This window comes from Alosa pseudoharengus, unplaced genomic scaffold (genome assembly GCF_046254945.1).
Source record: "Alosa pseudoharengus isolate Yale_2024_CS ecotype anadromous, Long Island Sound unplaced genomic scaffold, YU_APseudo_1.1 YU_APseudo_1.1_scf_1, whole genome shotgun sequence".
In the NCBI taxonomy this organism is placed as follows: Eukaryota; Metazoa; Chordata; class Actinopteri; order Clupeiformes; family Clupeidae; genus Alosa; species Alosa pseudoharengus.
Genome location: NW_027468564.1, coordinates 26,169,830 through 26,197,454, shown reverse-complemented (window position 1 = coordinate 26,197,454; position 27,625 = coordinate 26,169,830). Strand labels below are relative to the sequence as shown.

At 39.3% G+C, this 27,625-nt stretch overlaps 1 protein-coding gene and 1 long non-coding RNA gene across 2 annotated transcripts; one reads left to right on the top strand and one right to left on the bottom strand.

The window, feature by feature from the left end:
• Nucleotides 1–164: 164 nt before the first annotated feature.
• On the bottom strand, nt 165–22,986 carry LOC143124168 (uncharacterized). The gene is made up of 3 exons (XR_012986996.1): nt 22,916–22,986; nt 6,097–6,138; nt 165–829 (listed from the first exon to the last, which is right to left on the bottom strand). It is a non-coding gene; the product is annotated as an uncharacterized LOC143124168 (long non-coding RNA).
• Nucleotides 22,987–23,225: 239 nt separating this feature from the next.
• LOC143124157 (GTPase IMAP family member 9-like) lies at nt 23,226–26,089 on the top strand. The gene is made up of 2 exons (XM_076285503.1): nt 23,226–23,313; nt 25,237–26,089. The coding sequence occupies exons 1-2, from the start codon at nt 23,298–23,300 to the stop codon at nt 26,079–26,081; spliced, it is 861 nt and encodes a 286-aa protein (XP_076141618.1). The 5' UTR covers nt 23,226–23,297; the 3' UTR covers nt 26,082–26,089.
• Nucleotides 26,090–27,625: the final 1,536 nt, after the last annotated feature.

Sequence of the window (27,625 nt, the reverse complement as noted above, 5' to 3'; positions counted from 1 at the left end):
AAAAATGGATCCTATCTTAAATCCATTTCAAGAGTTATCCATTTAATGTCAAGTTATTTCTTTATAGCTAACCTTATACCACATCCGGCCACCATTAATATTCCACAAGTTAAAGTGAGAACTGGTAAAATTATAGGCCCAAGAGTTGCAATTAAAATCCCCCCTGTAATGGTGGTAACCATCCCTGCAGCCATCCCTACAGGATATTTTGCTTTTTTGACAATTTCCTGATATTCCAGCACAATCTGAACTTTCTTGAACATCTTGGAGGTGTAAAGGACTCCTTTATTTTCCTGCATTACATTTTGTATTTTATTTAGCAGCTGTGTGACTTGATCCCCTTTGTAAACCCCTTCTTCATTGTGGAATGGAACATATCGATGCCCAACCTTTCCCATCAGTTCATTGAGCTCAGGTTTAATACATTCGCCAATTGTTTTAGTTTTTAGGCAATCTGCATGTGTAAATACCAATATTGTGTACGGAAGAACATCCTTCTCAAAATGTTCTTCTACCCATTTAAATACAGTTGGGAGGTTTGTTAAGTCTTTCACTGAATGCACCAATAAAATTACAAAAGTAGATGATTTGGAATCTTCAATGTGCTTTCTAAGACACTTTCTGTCTGTCAGGGAGTCTGGAGTGTCTACCACTGTGATTAACTTTCCACCTATGTTTGTTCTCTCTTCTTTACAAATTGTAGTCAATGGCCCATCAGCACAAAGGTCAGACTCAAAGGATTTTCTTCCCAGGATGGTGTTTCCAGTTGCACTTTTCCCTGATCCAGTCTCACCCAACAGGATAAGGGTGAAATCAGTTAATTCTGCCTCTGCAAAAGCAAAAGTGTGTTTGTGTCTCCAGAGTATTCATAGATGCCAACTACGTCAATTTAAGGACAGCGCCGCCATACTTGTGCCCGATCTCGTATATTTTGGAAGTGAACACAATGTATTTGAATGAGAGAGAGAGACAGTGATAGTGAACACAATAATTGGATTATTTATTACCCTTCATTTTATCCCTTATCCCTTGTAGACTTTTACACAGTGGCAATAGCCCTTATTAAGGCATTTACATGGCTACACTCTCAAATGCATAACACTTGTTAAATAAAATGTCTTGTCCACCGTTTATTGATGGCAGGATTTTAACTTGATCAACTAAATAAACAACTTACCACCAACATAATACAACTCTAAATATCTTGCATAACATAATAAACCAATTTTCCACCAATATAATAATTATAACTTTTTTGCAGGAAGTTATTACGTTGGTGGGAAGGTTAAAACAAATATTACATTAACTTTCAACTTTCCACAACAAATGTAATAAATCACTGATTTAGTAATTATGTACTAATGTAGTATTGTAGTAATTATTATAGTAAAGTGTGTTTTATAAGGGTATAGTTGTCAAACATTGTGACTATCTAAACCTTCTCATGACCATAAGCTTTGCAACCCCCCCCCCCCCCGAACGTACAACATAAAAAAGAATAAGACAGGTGTACGCTCATTTACAAGCCACACATGACATGTATAAATCTGAATAAAAATGGTATAACTAATGTAATTTCACTAAATGAGTCATATATTACATTTTGTGGGAAGTTGATGCAATATATTTTTTTTTTACTTTCCCTCTAATGTAATAACTACGGAGCCCTCCGGGTGACATGGGGAAAAAAAACATGGGTTAGAAAAAAAAAAAAAAAGTAGTGGGGAAAAAAAAAAACATGAAGAAGAAAAAAAAAACGATGCACTTTTGCGGGATCTCATTGCGGGATCTCGCAAAGTTTTGCGAGATCTCGCAAAAACTTTTGCGGGATCTCGCAAAAGTTTTGCGAGATCCCGCAAAAGTTTTGCGAGATCCCGCAAAACTTTTGCGAGATCTCGCAAAACTTTTTTTCTACTTTTGGAACTTGCTGGGCTTCCTACTTGACCCCAATAGGCCCACAAACCACTACCGCCAGATGGCAATCGTATCATGATACTCTGATTGCTCTATCACTGTTGCGTGTTGTGGGTTTTCTGGACACATTACATAGGCCTATGACAAGGGAGGGAGAGGGAGACACCTGCGTGCAGACACGCACACACAGCAGGCTACAATAAATTGCCTAACAGACAGCAGCCTAATTTAGAGGTACCACCAGCGTGCGATTTGTAGGGGGGGATGGTGAGGATTTCCCCAACTCTGGTTTTCCTATCCCTACCTCTGCTAAATTATTTTTATCTGCGGTGGGGACAAGGATTAAACCCCTTGATAGCGATGAATGCAACTTAACTGCTAGCCTACTTAAACTCTTGAAATCTAGCGATCTTCAGTGTCAATACATCAGAGTAGGCTATTCAGTAGCCTTCTGGCAGACGGCGCATATTTCTGAACGTCATCGAACACAAAAACATTGTAACATTTTCAGTCCCTCTCAACATTTTAGTGCGGGAACTTCCGCAGGGAAAACAGCGCTGAACCAAACATGAAACGCGCTCAGAGCAGCATATCGTCTTACTTTAAAAACAGTAGTTTGCGGAGGACGAACGAGAAAGCACTCGTTTGATAAATCAGCCAGTAGGCTAGGCCTAGTAGACAAATAACTTACAGAAATAATCTGTACAGCAAAAACAAATGTTGGTGGGTATTTAAACTATCTAGCGGGTGTTTTAACAGCTGCAAGAAATAGAAGCTTATGGCCCATATGTTCTGGTTCGTAAATTATTTTCATAAAACTTCAAGTTGCCCTATAACTTCTCTCCAAACTCTTCACTGCACTGTAGCCAATTAACTGACAGTATGATAGTAAGCTATTTATTTTCTGTAGGCTTCAATAAACACATTTATTTTTTTCAACTTTTACAATATTACGCACTTGGCTACTGAACGCAAATCTGCAGGAGAGAGAATGCACGCAGCCTACGCAGCGTGTAGCGCAATGTGTAGGCTATTTGTATACCAACTAACACTGTTAACCAATTCACTAACTCAAGACTTCAGTGTCATCATATACAACATTTTACATAACAAATACAGAAAGGATGGAGGCAGCAAAGGTAGAGGAGTCATTTCAGATGGGTCAAGAACAAGGTGAATTTGTATGTTTCTCAAAACGTAGTCCAACCCTGCATTAGAGGAGCTGAGCACACTCGCTGTTTAAAGTCATATACAACGGTAAACTAAAACTAAGCTAAAGGTAAATGTTACAAAGTTGGCAAAATTAATATAGGCTATTATTAGCTATGAAATTACTAGGCTATGAATCGTTCGTTCATTTTTTTTTTTTTTTTGGGGGGGGGGGGGTTACAAACATATTCAAAATACCCCCCCCCCTCTGTTTTTTACACAAATCGCACCCTGGGTATCACTAATACCTATTAAATAAATGTAAAGGACACAGAACTGTAAGCTCAAATTCAAAAACGTTTGAAGTCTACCCAAACATATGCAAAGGGAATATATATAAATTGTGTTGCATATAGCCAGCTTAATTAATGTCAATTTAAAGATTATGATTAGCAGTTTCTATGCATTTTTCCATTGATAGTTACAGGAAGCCACGTTTTGTTTAAACTATTGTTGCTTCTAGCCCACGTTACCTCCAGTTTCACTTGCTGCAGGGACGCACACATTGCATGATCGATCATAAGCGTTCTATCTCCGATGTAGAACTCAAATGTGTCTTGACGCCGCCGTTTGTAAGATCAGATCAAATAAAACGTTCTAAATGGAACGCGATGTAATTAAGCTGTTCCTTTCCAAGCGTCTTGGAGACGTACTGTATGTGTGCTGACTGGGCTATGTCTACATAGTTGATGACACCAAATGAATAAGTATTGTAATTATGTTATTGGTAGTCGGAGGAGGAGTTACACACACACACACACACACACACACACACACACACACACACACACACACACACAACTCGGGATTTACTTTTCACAGTTTATTCACAAGAATTAATTAATACACCATTACCTCCCACACACAACCACCCCGCATTCATACAACCCGCTTAAACTAGCCCTCTCTATGGCCGAGTTAAACTAGGGGAAGGGACTGGCCATTAACCCCGGCCGGGGGCTAAACTCAAAGCGCGCACACACACACGCGCGCGCACACACACACACACACACACAGTAGGCCACACTAGACAACAATAACAAGGCAATCAATAGACTGAGCTAGATCACAGGGTCCTATGACCGGCTTTGAGAAAGTACTGGTTTAGTCCGTACAGCAGCTCCAGCCTGGAGCGTTATGAGACTGACCGTAAGTGTCCAGAGATAATTCAGAGTCCGCAAGTAGCCTAATCCACAGAGTTCGCAAGTATCCACAGTGTTCGCAAGTAATCCACAATGTTCGCAAGTAATCCACAACGTTCGCAAGTAGCCATTCACTACAGTATGCTGCAAATGAGCAGATGTGTGAAGCACCGGGCATAACTTAATTTCGCGGCTACGTGGAGCAGTAGTAGGTTCATTGTTGAGGAGGCCCATAGTTTGACAAAAGCTGCAGATCATAGGCAGAGAAAGCATAATGCTCTGAGAACAGTAGCCAAAGGTTTTCCTGTAGAAACAGGTGCCTTGGTGCACGCACCCCGCTTTCACTTTGACTCCCTGCATTGTGGCAAAAACTGTCAGTCAGACAGTGAATTTTGGTTTACTAAATTAGCATAATGCGGTAACAATTATCATTTCAATTCTATCTGAAATCTGCTCACTGCAGACGTTACAATGCAGACCCTTGAAAGACAGCAGCTTTCAGCAGCAGCCTTGAAAGACGTACACTTTGAATTTGATCAGAGCGGCTCTGGTTCTTCACCTAACTTGGTGTGATTGGCTGGATGACCGTTCAATCAAATCAACAGACCTATTTGTGTCTCTGTGTGTTCGTTATAGATACGCTTCCAACTCTTTACGGGAGCGTTTATTTCCATATTTTACTTTCAATTTAATCTGACAAAAAGTGTGGGGGATATAATCATGTTCCAGCAAAACTGTGTACATTATAACACCCACATCCCCCACGCTTGCTACGCGCCTGCGTGTGTGCGTGTCTGCACGCAGGTGTCTCCCTCTCCCTCCCGTGTCATAGGCCTATGTAATGTGTCCAGAAAACCCACAACACGCAACAGTGATAGAGCAATCATAGTATCATGATACGATTGCCATCTGGCGGTAGTGGTTTGTGGGCCTATTGGGGTCAAGTAGGAAGCCCAGCAAGTTCCAAAAGTAGAAAAAAAGTTTTGCGAGATCTCGCAAAAGTTTTGCGGGATCTCGCAAAAGTTTTGCGGGATCTCGCAAAACTTTTTGCGAGATCTCGCAAAACTTTGCGAGATCTCGCAAAACTTTGCGAGATCCCGCAATGAGATCCCGCAAAAGTGCATCGTTTTTTTTTTTCTTCCTCATGTTTTTTTTTCCCCACTACTTTTTTTTTTTTTTTCTAACCCATGTTTTTTTTTCCCCATGTCACCCGGAGGGCTCCGTAAATAACTTCCTGCAAACGTATTAATTATTATTCAACAAAAAATGGGGGTTGAGGAGACCTTCCTGGACTCTAAAGTCTGGTTAAGTTAAGAGGTGCTCTAAAGTACTTAAGTGTTTCGGCTACATGCCTTCTTCTGGGAGCCAGTCTTTAACTCCCGGAAGAAGGCATGTAGCCGAAACGCATTGGTTAGGTTAACTTGACCAGGCCACAATAATAATAATAATAACTTTTTCGGTAGCACTTTACTTCACGGGTGAGTTCATAACACATTCATAGCAGCTGTCATAAACGATTTGCGATTGTTGGACTTTTATTTTGACAAGTTGTAGTCGTTCTGTCTTCCACATTCATGAAAGGTTTGGTATGAATGTTGAGTCATGTCTCATGAAACAGTCATGAATGCTTTATGTGCAGTTTATGACAGCTGCTATGAATGTTTTATTGAACTCACCCGTCAAGTAAAGTGTGGGCACAGGCATGGCGGGTGAAAGTTACAGTGACATCATGTGATGTGAATGAATACACATAGTGGGAATCACAAACAAATCAACATTCAAATTTAGATTACAATACGCGAAATCAAAAATCAGATTATGTTGTCCTCACCATTGTTTTCTGCCCTTGAACTCTGGGTACTTTCTTCAGTTGCTGCAATCAAAAAGCAAATTAAGCCCATTTAAGAAACAGTCATGGGATATGTAAACCAGTTAAAAGTAACGAATCAAATCATCTAATTGCAGCATAAAACATGAAAAAAATATTGAAAAATAACCTCTTAAATGCTGGCGAATTATGTGAAAACTAATTGATAAACTGACACAAATATTTTTCATATATTACGTATATCATAAATCACGTTCATTTAGCAAAGTAGCTTATATAGGCCTATGCAAGACTAAACCATAGAGAGCTGAATTATAAAATATAAAGGGTATCAAGGGTATCATGATAAGTAGAAGCACCTATAGCCTATATCTCAAGAGCCTTTTCCCAAATTGGCTTTGGATTTTTATACTGAACCCTGCTTCATCTGTTAATAAGAATGCTCTGCTTCATCAGAGTAACTAATTTTGCATTCATAAATTGCAGGGTGATAGGGTGCATAGACAGGGTGACAGGGTGCAGAGCTTGTAAGCTACCTTCAGACGCAATGGGCTCTATCTTGGCGATCTAAAACTCAGCGCAAAGCGTATTCCCATAGTACACTTCGATTTTTCGGCATGCACGTCTTTTATTGAATAATGCGCTCAGGGGTGTGGCAATTAATGACCTAAGGTGTGGTCTTGGCACATTATCTAAAAACCGCTATCTTACACTATCTAAAATGAGATGTCATGAGATGTAAGCAGCAACTCCTCTGCAAGATAAATGTACTTTGGTTTTTTATTCTGTTGTTTAAATATTATTGGGGTAAGTGTTGCTTTTTTCAGCCTATGTTTTCAATGGTAACCCATTGTCAGTCAATAGTGAAAGTGATTAACTGTGAATAACTGTTTTGTCGTTGACAATGACACCATGGTGAAGTTGGTTTCACTTTGCCAATGAGTTCAAATAATAGACGAGTGCAGATGTGTGTAGGCTATACTCTGCTAGGTTTTAGTTAAACATGGGTTAGTGGAATACCTGTTCCATACAGTCTAGTGTGCAAGCAGATTCCTTCAAATGCACCGCTGACTATCAAAATAATGATGAGCTGTTTGCAGTTGCGCTGCTGGCTGTTAAAGGGAATGACAAATGTCATTTTCATTGGTTTAAAGGATGTTACATCCAAAACACACCCATGACTGATTTAGAAAAATAAGAACCGCCTTCATGTGCCAAGTGTCCGACGTTTGATAATGTTTGATAACAAAACCACCCCCAATGTGGACTGGACAAACGCCTAAGCTATTCGCCAGTGACCATGTGTTTTAGATTGCCTACATAGAGCCCAGTGAGTGTCGCATCTTGACTCTCACTCACTTGGGAGGGCCCTTTACCTATTATTTCACTCTTTTCTCCTCTTAACTCGTTCTCCTCAACTGCCTGATTCCTCTCTCCTCTCTCCTGTATTGGATTTCTTAAAACAACAAGTCTCTAAATAACTGACCAATAATTTAAATAATTTGACAATAGGTTATGTTTGGGCCATGCTTAGATAATATCCATCACAACATTAATTATCTGTCCTATATAGGCTAACATTAATATTGCTTAATTTTCAGTGCAGTTTAGCTAGCTGCATATCCACTGAATATCAGCATTTTCAGTAAAAAAAAAGAAAAAAAAATCATTTTTCAGTACAGGTTAGCATCTCATTGGTAGCCCTATTGCATCTTTATTGTATGTAACCATTACCTTTCTCATCTTCCCTCCTTCTCTTTGTCTGCTCAACTTCTGCTGGCTTTCCAAATGTTAATTTTGTTGCAGCCTTTGTTCAAATCAGGTGAATTAAGATTACTGGCAGAAATGAACAAGGTGTCAAGTTTATTTATTTTGGACAATAGATTTGTGGGTATTGAGGTTTATGTGAGCTGTGTGAGACTGTGTGAGGCATTCATTGATTAGTTTAGGACACACTCGTGAGTCAACTTTTTCTTTCATTTTGACATGCCAGAGGTATCTGCAAAGAGGTGTCACATGACGTGTCCGTTGATTTGCTTCACAACACCATCGGTTGTTTGCCTTGTTGTCTTCCCTGCTGTTTTGCTTTGTCACTAGTGATGGCGAAGTGAAGCTTTCTGAACCAGTGAAGCTTTAAATCCAATTATATCGAAAAAAGGTTCAATACCTAAGTCCTTTTAGGCAGGTCCTACTCATGTAGGGCTACTATTCATTGTATTGATTGTGACACTGAATGTTCCTGCAAAATCCCGACACAAAAGGGCTTGTCCCAAGGAGAAGTATGAACCTTTATTTTAACTAATTACATAGAAAACATTATGAAACATTATGAATTGCATCCACACAACTGTCAAATTATCTCATGCCTTATCTTAGATCTACATTGAACATAGTGAACAATTATTAGGTATAAACAGAGCATCCCTTACAAAAAGTAATTGCACTACTTCAAGTGTCAAAATTGCAGTTTTGGAGAAATGTTCTGCGGTTTTAAGCAGGAAATGCAATATTTGCAATATGTTGGACAAGCAAAAACAGCATTGCACTGCATAGTACTGTACTATAAGGACTCTCTCCCACATTGTCTTGCGTAAACCAAAATTAAGGGCAAAACAACTGTAAAAATTAATTTTAAAACACAGGACACCCCCCCCCCCCCCCCAGTTCTGAGTGTACATTATTTCCAGCTGCGTTGTACGTCATTTAAAACTTAGCAAATTCTACATCATACAGCTAAATGTGTCTTCGTGTCAGTCTACTGTATATAGTGTAACCGATTCCTAAGACTGCTGGAGTCAGAGGGCCTAAAAGTAACAGGAGGCTTCCCCCTAAAGCAGCGGTTCCCAAACTTTTCCCCCCGCGTACCACCGCCTACATTCCGACTCGGCTCGCGTACCCCCACCATCCAACACATAAAAACGTAACGCATTCTATAATACCCCCCCCCGCCGCGTTGACAATATTTGTCCGTGTGTGCATTTGGTTAGTTAAAAAGTTACATCCACATACAATATCTTATAATAGGCCTACAACAACGCCTGACAAGGATGTATTCGTTTGGACAACATACAGTATATACAGCCTAGAAAGGCTAAACTTAGGCTACCTTTAGTTTGTTAAATGTAAAGCCTAGCTTAATGTTACCTTTCTTGCCCATCTGAAATAACTCCTAGCTTTGCTCCTTCCCTCCTTTCTGTTTTTGTTGTTTTCAAAAACCTGTTATATCCGCGAAACTTCCCCCCCACGGACCACGGACCACCCAACGCATTCAAAAGTAACGCATTCTATTAGCTATTCCAGGCGTCATGTTTAATAAGCTGCCCTTTTTTTGATGAACACATACAGAGTTTATAAATGATATCCTTTAATTTCATGTTTCTGGTTCCACAGCTGTTGACCAGTAGCTGCAGAAATGACTACTTTCTCAGTTAGCATTGATCTGCCCCCTTGGCGGTGTCACAAAGTTGGGCACTCAATGCTTAATTGCATTGTGTCTGCAGGGGCGCTGCTGGAGAACTTGGGCCCTATAACCGGCAGTGATTATTGGGGAGGGGACTCTCTGGGGGCCCCGTCAGTGCTGTGCCCTTAGAATTGTCCTCACTCCCCAGCAGGATGGATTTGATCTTCACCTTATAAAGTGAAGATTCTTGGACCCCTTATTAAAGCGGATATTAAAGCTGTAGCAACTGGATTAATAGTTGTAAAAAGGAAGTTTATATTCACAACGTCACTGCACAACTAAGGTTGTATAGATTTGTTCCCACTTCCAGCACAAACAATACTTTAGCCCTTTGCAGACTGAATGTCATCAGTACTGGGGTACTAAAATTTGAGCATGCAGTCTGCAAAAGGTTAAGCTTATTGCACAGGACTGAGGTGTTGTGGATGGTCATCTACTTGATGGTTTGTGGCACCAATAAACAATTACATGACAACATGACAACAACAGTATAGCCTTTAGTGTCACTGTCACTTAGTTGTATTTTTTTCCAAGATAACATTTCAGTAAGAGTTTATATGTGGTATCTTTAAGAATATGTCGACTGGGGTTGTGACATTCTGGGAAGCAAACTTCCGCTGCTAGGCTTTAACTGCAGTGCAACCATGATATGAGCTCTCCATACTATCATGTATAGCTGAAGCCTTGTTAGCTCAGTAGGTACTGTGTCAGTTTCATAATCTGAAGGCTGTAAAATCAATCCTCATATGGAGCACAATGTTTTGGGGGCACATTTTTTTTTTTTTATCAACTATAGTGATAAACCATGGTTATCATTGGTTATGGTTATCGTGGTTATTTTCATGGTTGTCATGGTTACCCCCCCAAAAAAAAAAAACATGGTTAATCCATGGTTAATTTTCATTAGGATTACCTTTGCTTTTGACACACAGCAGGTCCTAAACACAAACACAACTTCACATGTCCCCAATCAGTGTTACAACAAGACACATAGCGCAATACATAGGCTTTCATATTCATTCGAAAAAAGTCATTGTTTGCGCTGCAGCGGGAAAACTGCCTTTGTCCATGACAGATGCGCTGCACTCTGTCACAAAGTTATTGTCTTTTTCTCAGGCAAATGCATATAGCACTACCAATTCCCAACACAACTGGAATCACAGGGGCCATAAGTAGCAGGACGCTTCCCCCTAAAGCAAGCCATGGAGTCAGGCCCCTTATCCTGTCAAGGGTACGTCGCTTTATCTCTTCATAGACTGCCCAAAAAAGGTTGATGGCTAGTCCCTCTAGTTCCTTCTTTTGTTCTTCTTTCTTCCTCCTCTCTTCCTTTTCTTTCATCAGTTTCTGAGACCTGTTGTACATCTCACTGTTGTAAGGATCCTTACTCATTATTTTATCTATCGTTGTCAGTAGCTTTTTCGCCTGAGCAGCATCTTGTCTTCCATCATTAGCAAATGAAAGGTATCTATCTCCACAGCTGTTCACCAGTAGCCGCAGGAATGTATTGCCATTGTACCACTTCTCCACTGACTTGCCCTTTAGCTGATCTTCATGAGTAAAGACTATGACAGTGTAACGTAATGCGTCCCTCCCCAAGTTGTCCAGGACCAATGCCAAAGTATCCTTATCTTCCTTTGTAAGTCTGTTGTTCAGACTGATCAACAGCAGAAACACAAGGGGTCCAGGACCAGAGAATGTAAGCCAGTTCTTAAGCTCTGCACTCAGATGCTCATTCGAATCACAAATACCTGGAGTGTCAATCACTGTAATCAGTCGTCCCTCAATCACCCCCTTTTCTTTTTGACATCTCTGGGTCACAGGCAATGGCATTCCTGCTCTGAATATTTCTCTGCCCAGGATGGTATTTCCTGCTGCACTTTTTCCTGATCCAGATTTACCTAATAGCATAATCTTCAGATCATGACACAATGGGGAGTCTGTAAATCCAAACAGACATGTTTAAATTAAAACTCAAAATAAGAGCCAAAGTGTTAATACTTTTGATGACATGTGTGAAATTAATCTATTGGCAGAATATTTGCAACTATAAATTTATATTTTTAATATCTGAATTGAAACAATTACTCTGTTTGGATAATTCCATTGACAAACTGAATCGGGAAAACATGATATGAAACTGAATTTACATGTATAGGTTTGGATCTTAATTCCAATACACATGAAACTGAATATAATATAATGAAACTGCATCCTTTGCTCTGAAAATGAAAATCTTGAAATTCAATTTCAGTTCACTGATACACACATCATCAAAATCACTATATAGTTATACAGAGATGTATTTCTTTCCCTGCCCTGTACTCATGGTGTTGAAATTGATGCAAACCAGTGCCAGTACTACTGGCCAAAGGGAAGCTTTATGAAACTTCAAAATTGTCAAAGCAATGTCTAAAGGTTTCGAAGCATTTGAATCCACAACTTTCCCAAAGTCACTGACCTTCACAAGTACAGGTTATTAATGTCAGAACCAAATGTGTTTTCTTTTAATTTTCTTTTTGAAAATGAACGGAGCACTCAACAGTCACATTGGCATCATATTAGTTGAAACACTAACACATTGTTCATGCTAATGAGTCATTCAGTGACAGGGAATTTGTGATGTGTCTCAGATACAGAAATGTTCACAAGTCATTTTTTGGAAGTCCAAGTCAAGACTCAAGTCTTTGAACTCGAGTCCAAGTCTCAAGTCTTTGGGTGCAAGCAAGGTCAAGTCAAGTCTCAAGTCTTTGGCCATCTGGGGCCGTATTCACAAAGCCTTTTATCTTACCACTAGGAGTACTCCTAAATCGCACTAAAAGATTTTAGCTAGGAGTTTTCTCTTAAAAGTTATTCACAAAGCGTTTCAGACCTACTCTTAGTAAGGAAAAATGACAACTCCTAAACTAAGAGTGAGTCTTCGTTGCTATGGATGACGTCATTACTCATGCACGAGCTTGACTGAAGTGACCACCTTGATTGGCTGATGATTGTAACGCGGGAATGACTCCAAACACCTCCCTTACGATGATGAGTGACAGGTGACAGGTTTGAGAATGTGTGCGCTACACAAGTAGTGCGAAGGACGGAAGATGATTAATAACTGAATAAAAAGGCCTAGCCTAAATGAATAAAGAGTAAGGCAAAACAAATAGCCTAGTAGCCTAATGAAACATAGGCCTATGGATTGATGCAGTATCATTGCAACATTATTAAATTAATCTGTCACCATATGCCTACGTTTGCAAAGAGGAGAACATTTTAATTTGATTCACAATGAAACGTTACATTTAATTTACATGTTAACAATGAGTAGTTTTGGTTGTTGTTGGTGGCGTTATTGCGTCCCTTTTATGAATGCAAAATTGTTCCCTCGCGATTGGAAGCTCCTTTTGCAGCATAGGCTATTTCAAAACATCGCAACGTGAAATGCCACAAAAAGCTGTTTGTGAAAAGGTCTTAGTGAGTTAGGAGTCCTCTCGACTTCTTTTAAGCTGTCCCAGATTTAGGTGCTACTTTTAGGTCTAAAATGCTTCGTGAATTACTTTTAGTGAGAAAAAAAGAGTCCTAAAGTTAGGAGTGACACGCCCATTATTTTTAGGAGTTGCTCCTAAATTCGCCACTTAGGAGCTACTTTTAGCCTTACAATTCTTTGTGAATACGGCCCCTGATTTCTCCCTAACACTGTTTTGTTAAATCTTGTGTAGCTACCATCCATACAGTACAGTATCAGTATAAGTATAGTATAAGTATATATACTCTTTTGATCCCGTGAGGGAAATTTGGTCTCTGCATTTATCCCAATCCGTGAATTAGTGAAACACACTCAGCACACAGTGAACACACAGTGATGTGAAGCACACACTAATCCCGGCGCAGTGAGCTGCCTGCAACAACAGCGGCGCTCAGGGAGCAGTGAGGGGTTAGGTGCCTTGCTCAAGGGCACTTCAGCCGTGCCTACAGGTCGGGATTCGAACCGGCGTTGGTGCTATACAGGAAATTAGTGGTTATGGGATGGGTTGACATGGCCCCTTAAGGCCAACATACAAAAAAAAGGTGGTCCTCCTAGGCCCTACAATTCTCAAGATATTCACAGAAAACTGTGTCCGCCCTACCCTCCTTTCGGGGGGTTCAGTCCGGCGGGGGGGGGGGGACAGATAAAATGAAAAACAATGGTTCCATGCTATCCTTGTGGGGCTACAAGCCCACCAAGTTTTATGCTTCCTGGTCTTTCAGTGTCCCAGGGATCCTTGATGGAAAATTACTCATGTGGAAAAAAAGGGATGAAAAGAAACTAAACGCTGCGCGGTGGTCATAATTACTTTTGATTAAAACGTGTGTCATCTGTTCTGGCTATCCCCGCTATTTGGATCTTATCCCACTCAATTAACAACATCTCAAACTAAATGAATGATGATCCGTAATTGTCATCGGATAGCCTAGTCATATGGGTAGACATTCAGTCCGTTTGAAATAATAAATTCAATAATATTTTCCATCTTTGCAGAGGAAAAGTTTTGTGTAACGGGAATTAAAGGCATGTCTCTAATACTAGCCGGTGCAGTTTGGCGATTTAGGAAAATAAAAGCCTGGGCTATTATTTGGAGTTTTACGGTATTCTCATGAGAATACACATAGTGAGAGTACAGTATGTATGACATACAAATTAGATTGTCATTCTCACCCTTGTTTTCTGCCCTTGAACTTTCTTCAATTCCTGAACTTTCTTCAGCTCTTGTACTTTCTTCAAATTGACTATAGACTATACTACTTAAACGGCACCGAAAATAAAAAAATCCAGTGGAAACTAGATGGCAGAAGTGTGTAGGCGAATCTGCCCAGCAGCTTTTTCTACTTTGTCACCTACAGAGTTTGACAGGTACGATCTTTCAAAACGCCATGTTATTTCTCATAGACAATCAACGCCCGGAAGTTGGATGGATACGGAAGTTAGGAGGCGGGACTTATACTGGAGAGGTCTATATGGCCGTTGTCTACACATATCCCACCCCTTCCTCGGCAAAACGTCGACATGTGAATACATTGTGCCAATCATGTGTTGTGATCTCGCCGCTGGAGCAAGATTGGTGTCGTGAAGCCTTGCGCACGCACAGTTCGACCCAAAGATTGTGCCCGATGAGTGCCCATAAAACTTTGGTATATGGCCGCCGAGTGGAGGGACTTGCCTAAAAGGACTTTGGTGAATCTGATCAGATGTTCATTCTTGCTATTTAAAAAGTCTTGAAAATCAGAGAGTTTGTTTTCTGTACCCAGCCAAATCAAAAATATGTCATCAATATACCTGCGCCAAAGGGCAATCTTGTAAAAGAAGGGGTTGACAACAGGACATTGTGTTCGAAATGGCCCACAAACAGATTTGCATAGTTAGGTGCCATAGTACTTCCCATAGCAGTCCCTTTAATTTGCAAGAAAAAATCATTCTTAAACATGAAGAAATTCTTGGTTAGCACAATCTCAGTCAACATTTTTATGCAATCAACACTGGGGGTCCTGTTTGAATGATGTTCTCTTAAAAAGAAATCAATAGCATTAATGCCCCCATCGTGCGGGATGTTGGTGTATAAAGACTCGACATCAAAAGTGGCCAATAATGTGTTCGCTGGAAGTCTTACTTCTTTAAGAAGTTTGATCATGTCCATAGAGTCTTTTACAAAAGATGGAAGAGTGACGACGTGTGGTTTTAAAAAGAAGTCAATGAATGTAGATATTTTCTCTGTAAGAGATCCAATGCCCGCAATAATGGGCCTCCCAGGAGGCTTCTCGCAGTTTTTATGGATTTTGGGCAATGTGTAGATAACTGGTGTTACTGGATGGTCAACTTTAATGAATTCACCTTCCTTCTTATTTATCTCATTATCCTCAAGGAGACACATCAAGACATTATGGATTTCTTTTTTAAACATTTCAGTGGGGTTCGACCTTAGTTTTTCATAGAAAACAGAATTACTTAATTGGCGACTGATTTCTGTGCCTAGGCGGGTGCTGAATGAATGGTCATGTGATATAGGCCACACTCTTCCTGTTACCCACATGCCTGACGAAGATCCAAGGGGATCGAAACGTTGCTTTTAAATGAATAAAGTTTATATTTTGGAGCAGTTGCAGTGTGCAGACCACACTTTTTCTACCGTCCAGTCAATAGTCACGCTTTCAGGCCGCTCCATTATTGGATTAACGTTATCAGACAGCGCTGTAACATGTGTGGGAATTTCTCTCATTATGATGGAGTTGTGGGACTTTTATTATTATGCTCAATACTTAATAACTTATGCGCAATACCCGCAATCCCGCGCTGGAATTTAGGCCCTGGTTTTAAATGCGCATATAAATACATTTCTAAGTATCACCTGCTTGCTGCAGCTTTGGTCTGCACGTCCTATTAAAACCGTCTTTTTAAAACCGCATCTTTTTCTCTCTCATGGGCATTTAATCTGCTGCCGGCTTGTCACTCCACATCGCCCAAAATGCTTGATTGCATTGCATTCTCTACATTTTTAGCTAAATTTCCATGTACTATATCAGCATTTTTGTTCAGTGAATCTTTTGTAAATTGCTTTACAATTACCTTCGGCCTATAGGTCTATGCCTGGCTTGCTTCGGTCACGTCTAAAACTGCATCTGTTTCTCTCTTGTGAGCATTTAATCTGCTGCCAGCCTGTGACTCCACATCGCCCAAAATGCTTGATTGCATTGTATTCTCCACATTTAAGCTACATTTTGGTGTACCACATGGCATTTTCTTTCAGTGAATCTTTTGCTTTATTAGACCTTCCGGCCCTCCTCTTGGCTGCCTTCACTCCTTCGTCTTCATTAACATTAATCTTTTTGGCCTCAATAGTCCAGTTACATAGTCTCTGTTTTTGGTTTTGGATTTTGTGAAATACATTTCTAAATAAATGCGACTTATAGTCCAGTGTGACTTATATATGTTTTGTGTAACGGGAATTAAAGGCATGTCTCTAATACTAGCCGGTGCAGTTTGGCGATTTAGGAAAATAAAAGCCTGGGCTATTATTTGGAGTTTTACGGTATTCTCATGAGAATACACATAGTGAGAGTACAGTATGTATGACATACAAATTAGATTGTCATTCTCACCCTTGTTTTCTGCCCTTGAACTTTCTTCAATTCCTGAACTTTCTTCAGCTCTTGTACTTTCTTCAAATTGACTATAGACTATACTACTTAAACGGCACCGAAAATAAAAAAATCCAGTGGAAACTAGATGGCAGAAGTGTGTAGGCGAATCTGCCCAGCAGCTTTTTCTACTTTGTCACCTACAGAGTTTGACAGGTACGATCTTTCAAAACGCCATGTTATTTCTCATAGACAATCAACGCCCGGAAGTTGGATGGATACGGAAGTTAGGAGGCGGGACTTATACTGGAGAGGTCTATATGGCCGTTGTCTACACATATCCCACCCCTTCCTCGGCAAAACGTCGACATGTGAATACATTGTGCCAATCATGTGTTGTGATCTCGCCGCTGGAGCAAGATTGGTGTCGTGAAGCCTTGCGCACGCACAGTTCGACCCAAAGATTGTGCCCGATGAGTGCCCATAAAACTTTGGTATATGGCCGCCGAGTGGAGGGACTTGCCTAAAAGGACTTTGGTGAATCTGATCAGATGTTCATTCTTGCTATTTAAAAAGTCTTGAAAATCAGAGAGTTTGTTTTCTGTACCCAGCCAAATCAAAAATATGTCATCAATATACCTGCGCCAAAGGGCAATCTTGTAAAAGAAGGGGTTGACAACAGGACATTGTGTTCGAAATGGCCCACAAACAGATTTGCATAGTTAGGTGCCATAGTACTTCCCATAGCAGTCCCTTTAATTTGCAAGAAAAAATCATTCTTAAACATGAAGAAATTCTTGGTTAGCACAATCTCAGTCAACATTTTTATGCAATCAACACTGGGGGTCCTGTTTGAATGATGTTCTCTTAAAAAGAAATCAATAGCATTAATGCCCCCATCGTGCGGGATGTTGGTGTATAAAGACTCGACATCAAAAGTGGCCAATAATGTGTTCGCTGGAAGTCTTACTTCTTTAAGAAGTTTGATCATGTCCATAGAGTCTTTTACAAAAGATGGAAGAGTGACGACGTGTGGTTTTAAAAAGAAGTCAATGAATGTAGATATTTTCTCTGTAAGAGATCCAATGCCCGCAATAATGGGCCTCCCAGGAGGCTTCTCGCAGTTTTTATGGATTTTGGGCAATGTGTAGATAACTGGTGTTACTGGATGGTCAACTTTAATGAATTCACCTTCCTTCTTATTTATCTCATTATCCTCAAGGAGACACATCAAGACATTATGGATTTCTTTTTTAAACATTTCAGTGGGGTTCGACCTTAGTTTTTCATAGAAAACAGAATTACTTAATTGGCGACTGATTTCTGTGCCTAGGCGGGTGCTGAATGAATGGTCATGTGATATAGGCCACACTCTTCCTGTTACCCACATGCCTGACGAAGATCCAAGGGGATCGAAACGTTGCTTTTAAATGAATAAAGTTTATATTTTGGAGCAGTTGCAGTGTGCAGACCACACTTTTTCTACCGTCCAGTCAATAGTCACGCTTTCAGGCCGCTCCATTATTGGATTAACGTTATCAGACAGCGCTGTAACATGTGTGGGAATTTCTCTCATTATGATGGAGTTGTGGGACTTTTATTATTATGCTCAATACTTAATAACTTATGCGCAATACCCGCAATCCCGCGCTGGAATTTAGGCCCTGGTTTTAAATGCGCATATAAATACATTTCTAAGTATCACCTGCTTGCTGCAGCTTTGGTCTGCACGTCCTATTAAAACCGTCTTTTTAAAACCGCATCTTTTTCTCTCTCATGGGCATTTAATCTGCTGCCGGCTTGTCACTCCACATCGCCCAAAATGCTTGATTGCATTGCATTCTCTACATTTTTAGCTAAATTTCCATGTACTATATCAGCATTTTTGTTCAGTGAATCTTTTGTAAATTGCTTTACAATTACCTTCGGCCTATAGGTCTATGCCTGGCTTGCTTCGGTCACGTCTAAAACTGCATCTGTTTCTCTCTTGTGAGCATTTAATCTGCTGCCAGCCTGTGACTCCACATCGCCCAAAATGCTTGATTGCATTGTATTCTCCACATTTAAGCTACATTTTGGTGTACCACATGGCATTTTCTTTCAGTGAATCTTTTGCTTTATTAGACCTTCCGGCCCTCCTCTTGGCTGCCTTCACTCCTTCGTCTTCATTAACATTAATCTTTTTGGCCTCAATAGTCCAGTTACATAGTCTCTGTTTTTGGTTTTGGATTTTGTGAAATACATTTCTAAATAAATGCGACTTATAGTCCAGTGTGACTTATATATGTTTTTTCCTGTTCATGACGCATTTTTTGACTAATGCGACTTATACTCCGGAGCGACTTATAGTGCGGAAAATACGGTACATCTAATAATTAGTTGACACATTATTATCACAGGCAACAAAGTACACTGGACGAAAAGCATATATTGATATGACTTCTTTATGAGCATATTCGAGCAGATATGCTCAGGACACGGTAGTCTCAGTTGATATTTGCGGACCATATTAAGTGGTTAATGGGCCAATGCCGACACCAATTAGCCTATTATTAATCAAGGAGATCGATCATCAATATTTTGAATAAATATGTCTGCTGTAAAAATTAAATTTGGTATCCAAATTAAGAATACAGTGTGTGTACCATGAGCACTATTGCCGACAGCATGTACTACAAAACACCATAAAAACATCCTGGGTCATCAGAGGGGGTTCCATACACCCATCTACAGTGTTAGGTCACACACAAATATGAACTTTTTCTTGTTTTCAGAAAAACAATTTTGCTCCCCAGCACATGTGCTACCAAGGTCAGGTGCCCAAGTGGCCAGAAAACCCCCAAAAAACATCAGAAGGGGTTCCACACAAAACCTGTGAAGTATAAGGCCACCCAATCATCTGAAATGTTTTTTTTTCCATTTTTATAAATAAAATAAAAAATGTTGAAGTGCGTGTGCTGTGAAGGCAAGTTACTGAGAAGTGCAAGTGCCCAAGTTGTCCAAGGGGACAGAAAACACACAAAAAACTTCAGAAAGGGTTCCATACACCCCTGCACAGTGTTAGGGCACATAAAAATATGGATGTTTTTTTTATTTTCAGAAAAAAATGCTCCCCAGCACATGTGCAAAATTATGTATTGCAGGCTACTGAGAAAGTGCAAGTGAAGCTTGACACCAAAGGCCAGAAACCACATAGTAGCCCCACATAAACCATCAGAAAGGGTTTCACACACACACCTCTATAGCATTAGGCCACCCAATTACCTTTTTAATTTTTTAATTAAGTTTAGCAGATGACACATGGATATGTTGTCAGATGCACTGCCTGGGCAGAATATGGGAAAGGCTACACCATTTTTTTAGAGTGGCCTTTAAGGCCTTCAAATATGTTTTCAAGTGTTGCTTAATGATATATTTTTATGACCCATATTTGCATTCCCTAAGAAAACAATACAAAGGTTACATATGAGTGTGCGTGTCACTGTCAAACACTGTCATTCCCTTTTCTACACACAAACTGCAGCAGCAGAGGGTTTTTGACCTAAACAGGGGAGAGCCAGGGGTGGCCCTGCATTACCTGCTCTGACCACACGGTGGAAGCAGTGAGCAGTGTGCAGGCAGGCTGGACACACATGCAGCAGTACCAGAGGGCCATAACAACGGGAGGGCCATTAAGCAGAACACAAACGGTGTAATCAAACGGTGTCTAGGTTCTCAGCAGGTTTGAGTTATCAACCGATCCCAGGAGTCCCTAAATAGTTTGCACCAAGGGTCAAAATATGTCAAGAAGGCTAAACCAAGGAACCAAAACATCCAGGATTAAATACTCATACACTCACAAACATTTAAAAAGGAAAAAATGAATAAAATCCTCACTCACTCATTTCTATCTGAACCTGACTAAAAACGTTTGAAACCAAATTAGCAAACTTGTGACAATATGATACCTGCCCAAATTATCTTGATATTGATACTAAAATGATTCTAGTATAGGGCGAAAAAACAAATCATGGCCAACATGGAACTTTTTTAAAAATCTGAAAATAGTTTACCAATGTCAATGTAAGGTAGGCCTAGCGGGTGTGAAAACAGGTGGCTACAGGGCTACACTCTGGGGGCATGACCATGATCTTTCATGTTCATGCCCCCAGAGTGAAGCGCTGTAGCAGCCTTGCTGCTTTAGCTGTTGGCTGTAGCAACTTCAGCTAGATAAAACCGATTGTTTTGGGATTTTTTTCATACTGACAGTACTCGATGACCTCGAGAAACGGAGATCTACTGTATTTGAAAAATCGCCGGGTCAATCTGGGTCACCAAGTGGAAATATATTCATCAAGTAAAGCTCAAGCATACAGGAGATTAGTGGTGAAATACTTTGGAGAGTTTATTTAACAAAAAAAGTACAAAAGGTTATAGAGTATGTATAAGTATAAGTATATACTCTTTTGATCCTGTGAGGGAAATTTGGTCGCTGCATTTATCCCGATCCGTGAATTAGTGAAACACACACAGCACACAGTGTACACACAGTGAGGTAAAGCACACACTATTCCCAGCGCAGTGAGCTCCCTGCATCAACAGCGGCGCTCGAGGAGCAGTGAGGGGTTAGGTGCCATGCTCAAGGGCACTTCAGCCGTGCCTACTGGTCGGGGTTTGAACCGGCAACCCTCCGGTTACAGGTCCGAAGTGCTAACCAGTAGGCCACCAGTATACAAAGCCAAATAATGTTACATACATTTGTATGCAAGCAATTTGACATGACAGGTAGGTTTTAAACATTACCAGGAGTCTACATACTATGTCAAATTATCTCATGCCTTATCTTAGATCTACATAGAACATAGTGAACAATTCTTAGGTATAAACAGAGCATCCGTTACAAAAAGTAATTGCACTACTTCAAGTGTCAAAATTGCAGTTTTGGAGAAATGTTCTGCGGTTTTAAGCAGGAAATGCAATATTTGCAATATTTTGGACAAGACAAAAAGGGCATTGCATTGCATAGTACTGTACTATAAGGACTCTCTCCCATGATGCCTTGCGTAAACCAAAATTGTGTACATTATTTCCAGCTCCGTTGTACGTCATAAAACTTAGGGCTCCATATATGATTTTAATCATAGGATATGTGTTTAATTGCATTTATTAATATGTTTTCATTTTTGTTTTATTGTGTTCAACTTCATACAGACTGCAAACAATGTCATGTTGTGAGAGTAAATCAGCCATGTTTGAAATAAGTTCAATCATTTGGTTATGGAATAGGTGGGGTAAGTATTTGCTCTATCTTTCTGACTGACAGGGTATATCAGGGTATATTTGCCTTTGCACGACTCCTTATTTTTAGTACATAATACAAAGGTAGAGTACAGTATCTGACAAATAAGGGTTAAAGGTCAACTTTAAGCACAATATTTTTTATATAAACACATTTCTTCATCAGGACAACAAGTCACCAGATTTTCATTGCTCTACCTATAATACATTTGTGTAGACAAAACAAAAAACTTTGAAGTCATTTTTCTCAGTTTGACACTCTGGTCAGTTACTGCCTTTGCCTTTGTAGGGCAGTATGGTTTTGGGATTTACTGTGAACCCTCTATTTTTTTGCAAAAACAGTCACTTTGAGTATAGATATTTATCCACATGATAAAGGAAGTCTTTAATATCCCAAAAATGACAATAACTTTTTTTAACCAATGCAGTATAGTGCTCTATATGAATGACAACATCCACACATATAACGACATGAAGAACAATATAGTTGGGGATCACTTTCAGAGATTTTGAGAATGCTAATAAACTGGCAGCCAATCAGAATCCATCAAATTTTATATTCGTCAAAACAAGGACAGACGTTCCTCATTGTAGGTTAGTGTGGATCGAGACTTTCACTATATCTTTATAGTCTTTATGATTGTTCCTGGTGTGAACGACCCTTTATAGTGGGGTTGGTACAAAGTATCCTCAATTTACAGTGTAATTTCAAACATGGCCTATGGTCTTGTACACAACGGACTGCATTGTGAATGAAACCTTGCTTGAATATTATGGGTGTTACTGGTGGTCTCCATGTACACAGTATAGCTTACATGTGGCATATGCAAACACATTGTTAAAAGCAAGTCGTCTTTCCGAGGCTTTGGAACCGTACACAGCAACAGAAAGACCCGGCAGGACAACACAGTGTACAATTTGTGTGGTGTAGATATACATTGTATGATGAGCATTATTCTGTTATGCAGTCAAGGACAATTTTAAATGTACCTGGTTCAGCTGACATTTTTCTGTGGTTTAAGAAATCCTGTTGATCTTCAGTTCAAAATCTTGAAGTTGATCTCTGGCCAGGTAAAAATATTGATGTGATCAGCTCAAAAGGCTTGTAGTAAAAGGAAGAAGCAAAACAGGTCTCAACACTATTCAAGTAGAGATATTCTCCACCTCTTACAACACTGACCAATCACAGAAGAGCATCATCATCATCAGTGGGTTGAGCTTCAAGTCTCATTAACTTTATAATGGAGCAAAAACACCAAAGCCACTCACAAACCTTTCTGAGGAGACATCTGTGAATATTCAGTGTTAGAGGGATCTAGTTTGACATCATTCTGTTGTACTAGTAGCCAGTTGTTGATGCAGATACAGAATAATGGAAGATGCATTGTGTAAGTAAGATACTTTGGTAACACTTTCTATGAAGGTTGTATTTATAACGCCCTATGAATGCATTCATAATGTTTTATAAGGTGTCTATAAAGCATTGTAGTGCTCATTATTACCATCTATATGTATTCACAAGTCATCATAACCAACTTCATGATGCATTATGACAACTAATTATGAATGATTATAATTTTAATCTGAATAATGCATTATAAATATGTCAAGATCTGCCGACTCACTTGTCAGTTTTATGATGCATCATAACTAACTCTCTGCTAAATGTGTATAGTGATGCATAAAGAGTTTTGACTTCTACTGTAGTCCTATATATCTATAGCTATAAGTATATGTAATAAAGTTATAATAATTTATACATCTCCCTACAGCACACAATTATAAACAGCTATGCAATATCATAAGTGTTATTTGTCAGCTCTAAGTAAAGTGACAAGAATATGACCCTATCATTAACAGATATAAGTTCACTGAGTAATTAAAGGGTGCAATGAACTAAGTACCGAGTCTGCCATCTTTACTCCATATGCACAATATTATAAATTACTATGTTAATGTCATAGGTGTTATTTGTCAGCTTTAGGTAAAGTAGAGCAAATGAGGTATTGTTATAAATATATAAGATCATTATAAACAAATATGAGGCAAAATGAAATGACAGCCTGAACATAAAGACAAAAGGAATGCATTTAGTAAACTTTATTTTCATTTAAACCAACACACATAATTATCAATGCTCTGAGCACATTACACAAACACAAGTGGCACGGCATGGTCCTATATTTTGTGGTGGTGGTTATTTTTGGAATAAAACTCACAATGCCACTAAAATCTATCTTATGAAAGATTGTTCGAATCAAAATAGACCTTTGGTTTAAATGAAAATAAAGTGAACTACATGTAAATACATTCCTTTTGTCTTTATGTCCAGGCTCTCATTTCATTGTGCCTCATATTTGCTTATAATGATCTTATATCTATTTATAACAACACCTAATTTGCTCTACTTTACCTAAAGCTGACAAATAACACCTACTGTATGACATTAACATAGTAATTTATAATATTGTGCATGTGGGGTAAAGATGGCAGACTCAGTACTTAGTTAATTGCACCCTTTCATTATTCAGTGAACTTATATCTGTTAATAATAGGGTCATATTCTTGTCACTTTACTTAGAGCTGACAAATAACACTTACGATATTGCATAGCTGTTTATAATTGTGTGCTGTAGGGAGATGTATAAATTATTATAACTTTATTACATATACTTATAGCTATAGATATATAGGACTACAGTAGAAGTCAAAACTCTTTATGCATCACTATACGTATTTAGCAGAGAGAAGTAGTTATGATGCATCATAAAACTGACAAGTGAGTCGGCAGATCTTGACATATTTATAATGCATTATTCAGATTAAAATTATAATCATTCATAAATAGCTGTCATAATGTATCATGAAGTTGGTTATGACGACTTGTGAATATATATAGATGGTAATAATGAGCGTTACAATGCTTTATAGACACCATATAAAACATTATGAATGCATTCATAGGGCGTTATAAATACAACCTTCATAGAAAGTGTTACCGATACTTTAAATGTGGATTGTAGACTGTAATGTGATAATGTGTCAAGTTTAATAGCATAAATCGTTGAGATGAAACATCTCATTTTCAAGTGTGTGTGTGTGGGGGGGGGGGGGGGGCTTAACACTACCTACTCGCTTACATTTGACACCAAAGTAATAATAGAAGATGTACTAATACCCATTTGATCTCTACCAATAAGATAGTTATTTACATGACTATTTTAGTTTCAGAAATATTTCTCCAAAGCCAAAGATACAGTGGTAGATAAGCAAGTATATTAATTGTGTTTTTAATTCTTTAATTTTTACAGTTACCGATAACGTATTGAGGATCGTGCTTCTGGGTAAAACTGGTGCTGGAAAGAGTGCAACTGGAAACACAATTCTGGGAAATCCTGATGCTTTCATTTCAGAACTTAACCCTGCATCTGTGACTAAAGAATGTAAAAATGCAAGGGCCTCAGTTGATGGCTTATCTGTCAAAGTCATTGACACACCAGGTCTCTTTGACACAGAACTTTCTGAAGCTTCAATACAAAAAGAAATTGGGCACTGCATTGAGTTGTCTGTTCCTGGACCCCATGCCTTCCTGCTAGTGGTGAGACTGGATGTGAGATTCACCGAGGAGGAGATGAATGCCATTGTCTGGATCAAAGATAACTTTGGAGAGGACGCTTTACTGCATACAATCATACTGTTCACTCATGGTGATCGGATAAATAATCCAGCTCAGTACATTGAAAGAAGCACAGTTTTATGTGATTTAATCAATAGCTGTGGAAGTAGATACCATGTTCTCAATAACTCTAGTAGTGAGCGTGCTATGGTTACTGAGTTAATACAAAAAATTAAAATGATGGTTATTGAAAAGGGCGGACAATGCTATACCAATGAAAAGTATCAGGAAGCCCAGCAAAAGCTGAAAAAGGAAAAGCTAAAAGATAAAGTGGTCGATGGTGTCTTGGGTGCCATGGCAGTTGGAGGGGCAGTGTCAGCAGTGGCAGGAGGAGTAGTGCTCCTTGCAGTTGAAGGTGCAGTGGTGGCAGGTGTTGCAATAGGGGCAGGAGCAGTGGCGGCTGCAGGAGCAGCAACCGCACTGATTGCACAAAAGGTGAGGAAAAACAGACAGGACGGGAAGACAAGGGGGCAGAACTAGTAAGTTGTTTTGGGGGGAATAGTGTTTCTCTGTTACTTTGTGTTTTCCCATTTCTTCAAGGATGACATTTTGTTAGTCCCTCATGGCATTGTTTTGAATGAATTCTATTGACATGTTCATAAAACTTTCATTCCTTTTAATTCTGTATTTTCTATATGTTTTGTCTCTTGAACTAAGTTGTCTGTGATATAATACACGTATGATAAGATACTATAATATAAATTATGTCAAGATCAGATTGTATTCAATCCCACACCCACACTAGGGAAATGTCATTGTTACAGCCAAGGAGGTCAGATCCAGCAATATAAAAATATCACAAAATTAAAAAAAAAAAAAAACAATATAAAAATGTTTAAGAAAAATAGAGCTCATATTATGATAATTATACAGACCTGATGGGATAAATAAAGATTAAAATTATGATTTCAAAATTACAGTGGATATTGCACATATGAATATTCAGTCATGTATGGAATGATTAAACAGAAAAACCTAAGCAATACCACTGCAGTGCTTCATGACAGTGGAATTTTAGAGCCTAATGGCAGACAGAATAAAAAAAGACCTGGGAAAGACCTGTTGCTGAGTGTCATTTCAATGAGTTGACGGCCATATTCAAATTTGCAGTGGTCTCTTAAATTTGAATACAAATGTCAATGTGTAGGGATGGAAATAAAATATTTTGTCCACACAATCTACCAGCCACTCAACTCTTTTACCAACCACAGAGATACAGTAGATGAAAATTTGATATCATGACCAAAATGATCACGATTATCAGTATTATTGCAATATGATTAAAATGTGCTGAATTTTTCTCTAAACCTACCACCAAGACAGAATTCTCATATTCATAATCATTCTCATATTCATATAATCATAATTGGCCTGTCCTCCATGCACAGTAGCAACAAAACACACAATGCATTGGTTTGGGTTCTAGAGCTATCCAACTTGATCTAACGTAAGTTATTAACATAACTTACGATCTATTTCGACCTCTCTCTGACCGTCACCACGGTCTTACTGCAAATGACCAGTATCAATACAGTTGTTGTGTACGGATGACATACTCCCTCAATGCCCGTACTGGGCAGAGGGCCCCAAGGTCCACCTCAGTCTGGCATGAGGGCTTTGGTTGAAAAGCCTGCAACTCAATAGCAGAGTTAATTGACTGAGCATTCACCACTTTGGGCAGAAAGTAGGGATTGGGCCTTAATGACACTCCAGCGTGCTCTGGTTTCCACCTCATGCACTCAGCACTTACCGAGAGTGCATGTAGTTCACTTACCCGTTTAGCGGAGCACATAGCCATGAGGAACATCGTTTTGTGTGTGAGGAACTTGAGACTGGACTGCTCCAGTGGCTCGTATGGGCCCTTGGTTAAAGATCTCAGTACCAAAGGAAGATCCCAAGACCGAGCTCTCAAACATCTTCCGGGGCATATAGGCGCTTAGCTCCCTTCAGAAACTGGGACACCACTGGTTGTTTTTCAATTGAAAGACGCCCTACCGGGTCATGGAAACAAGAGATGGCTGCAG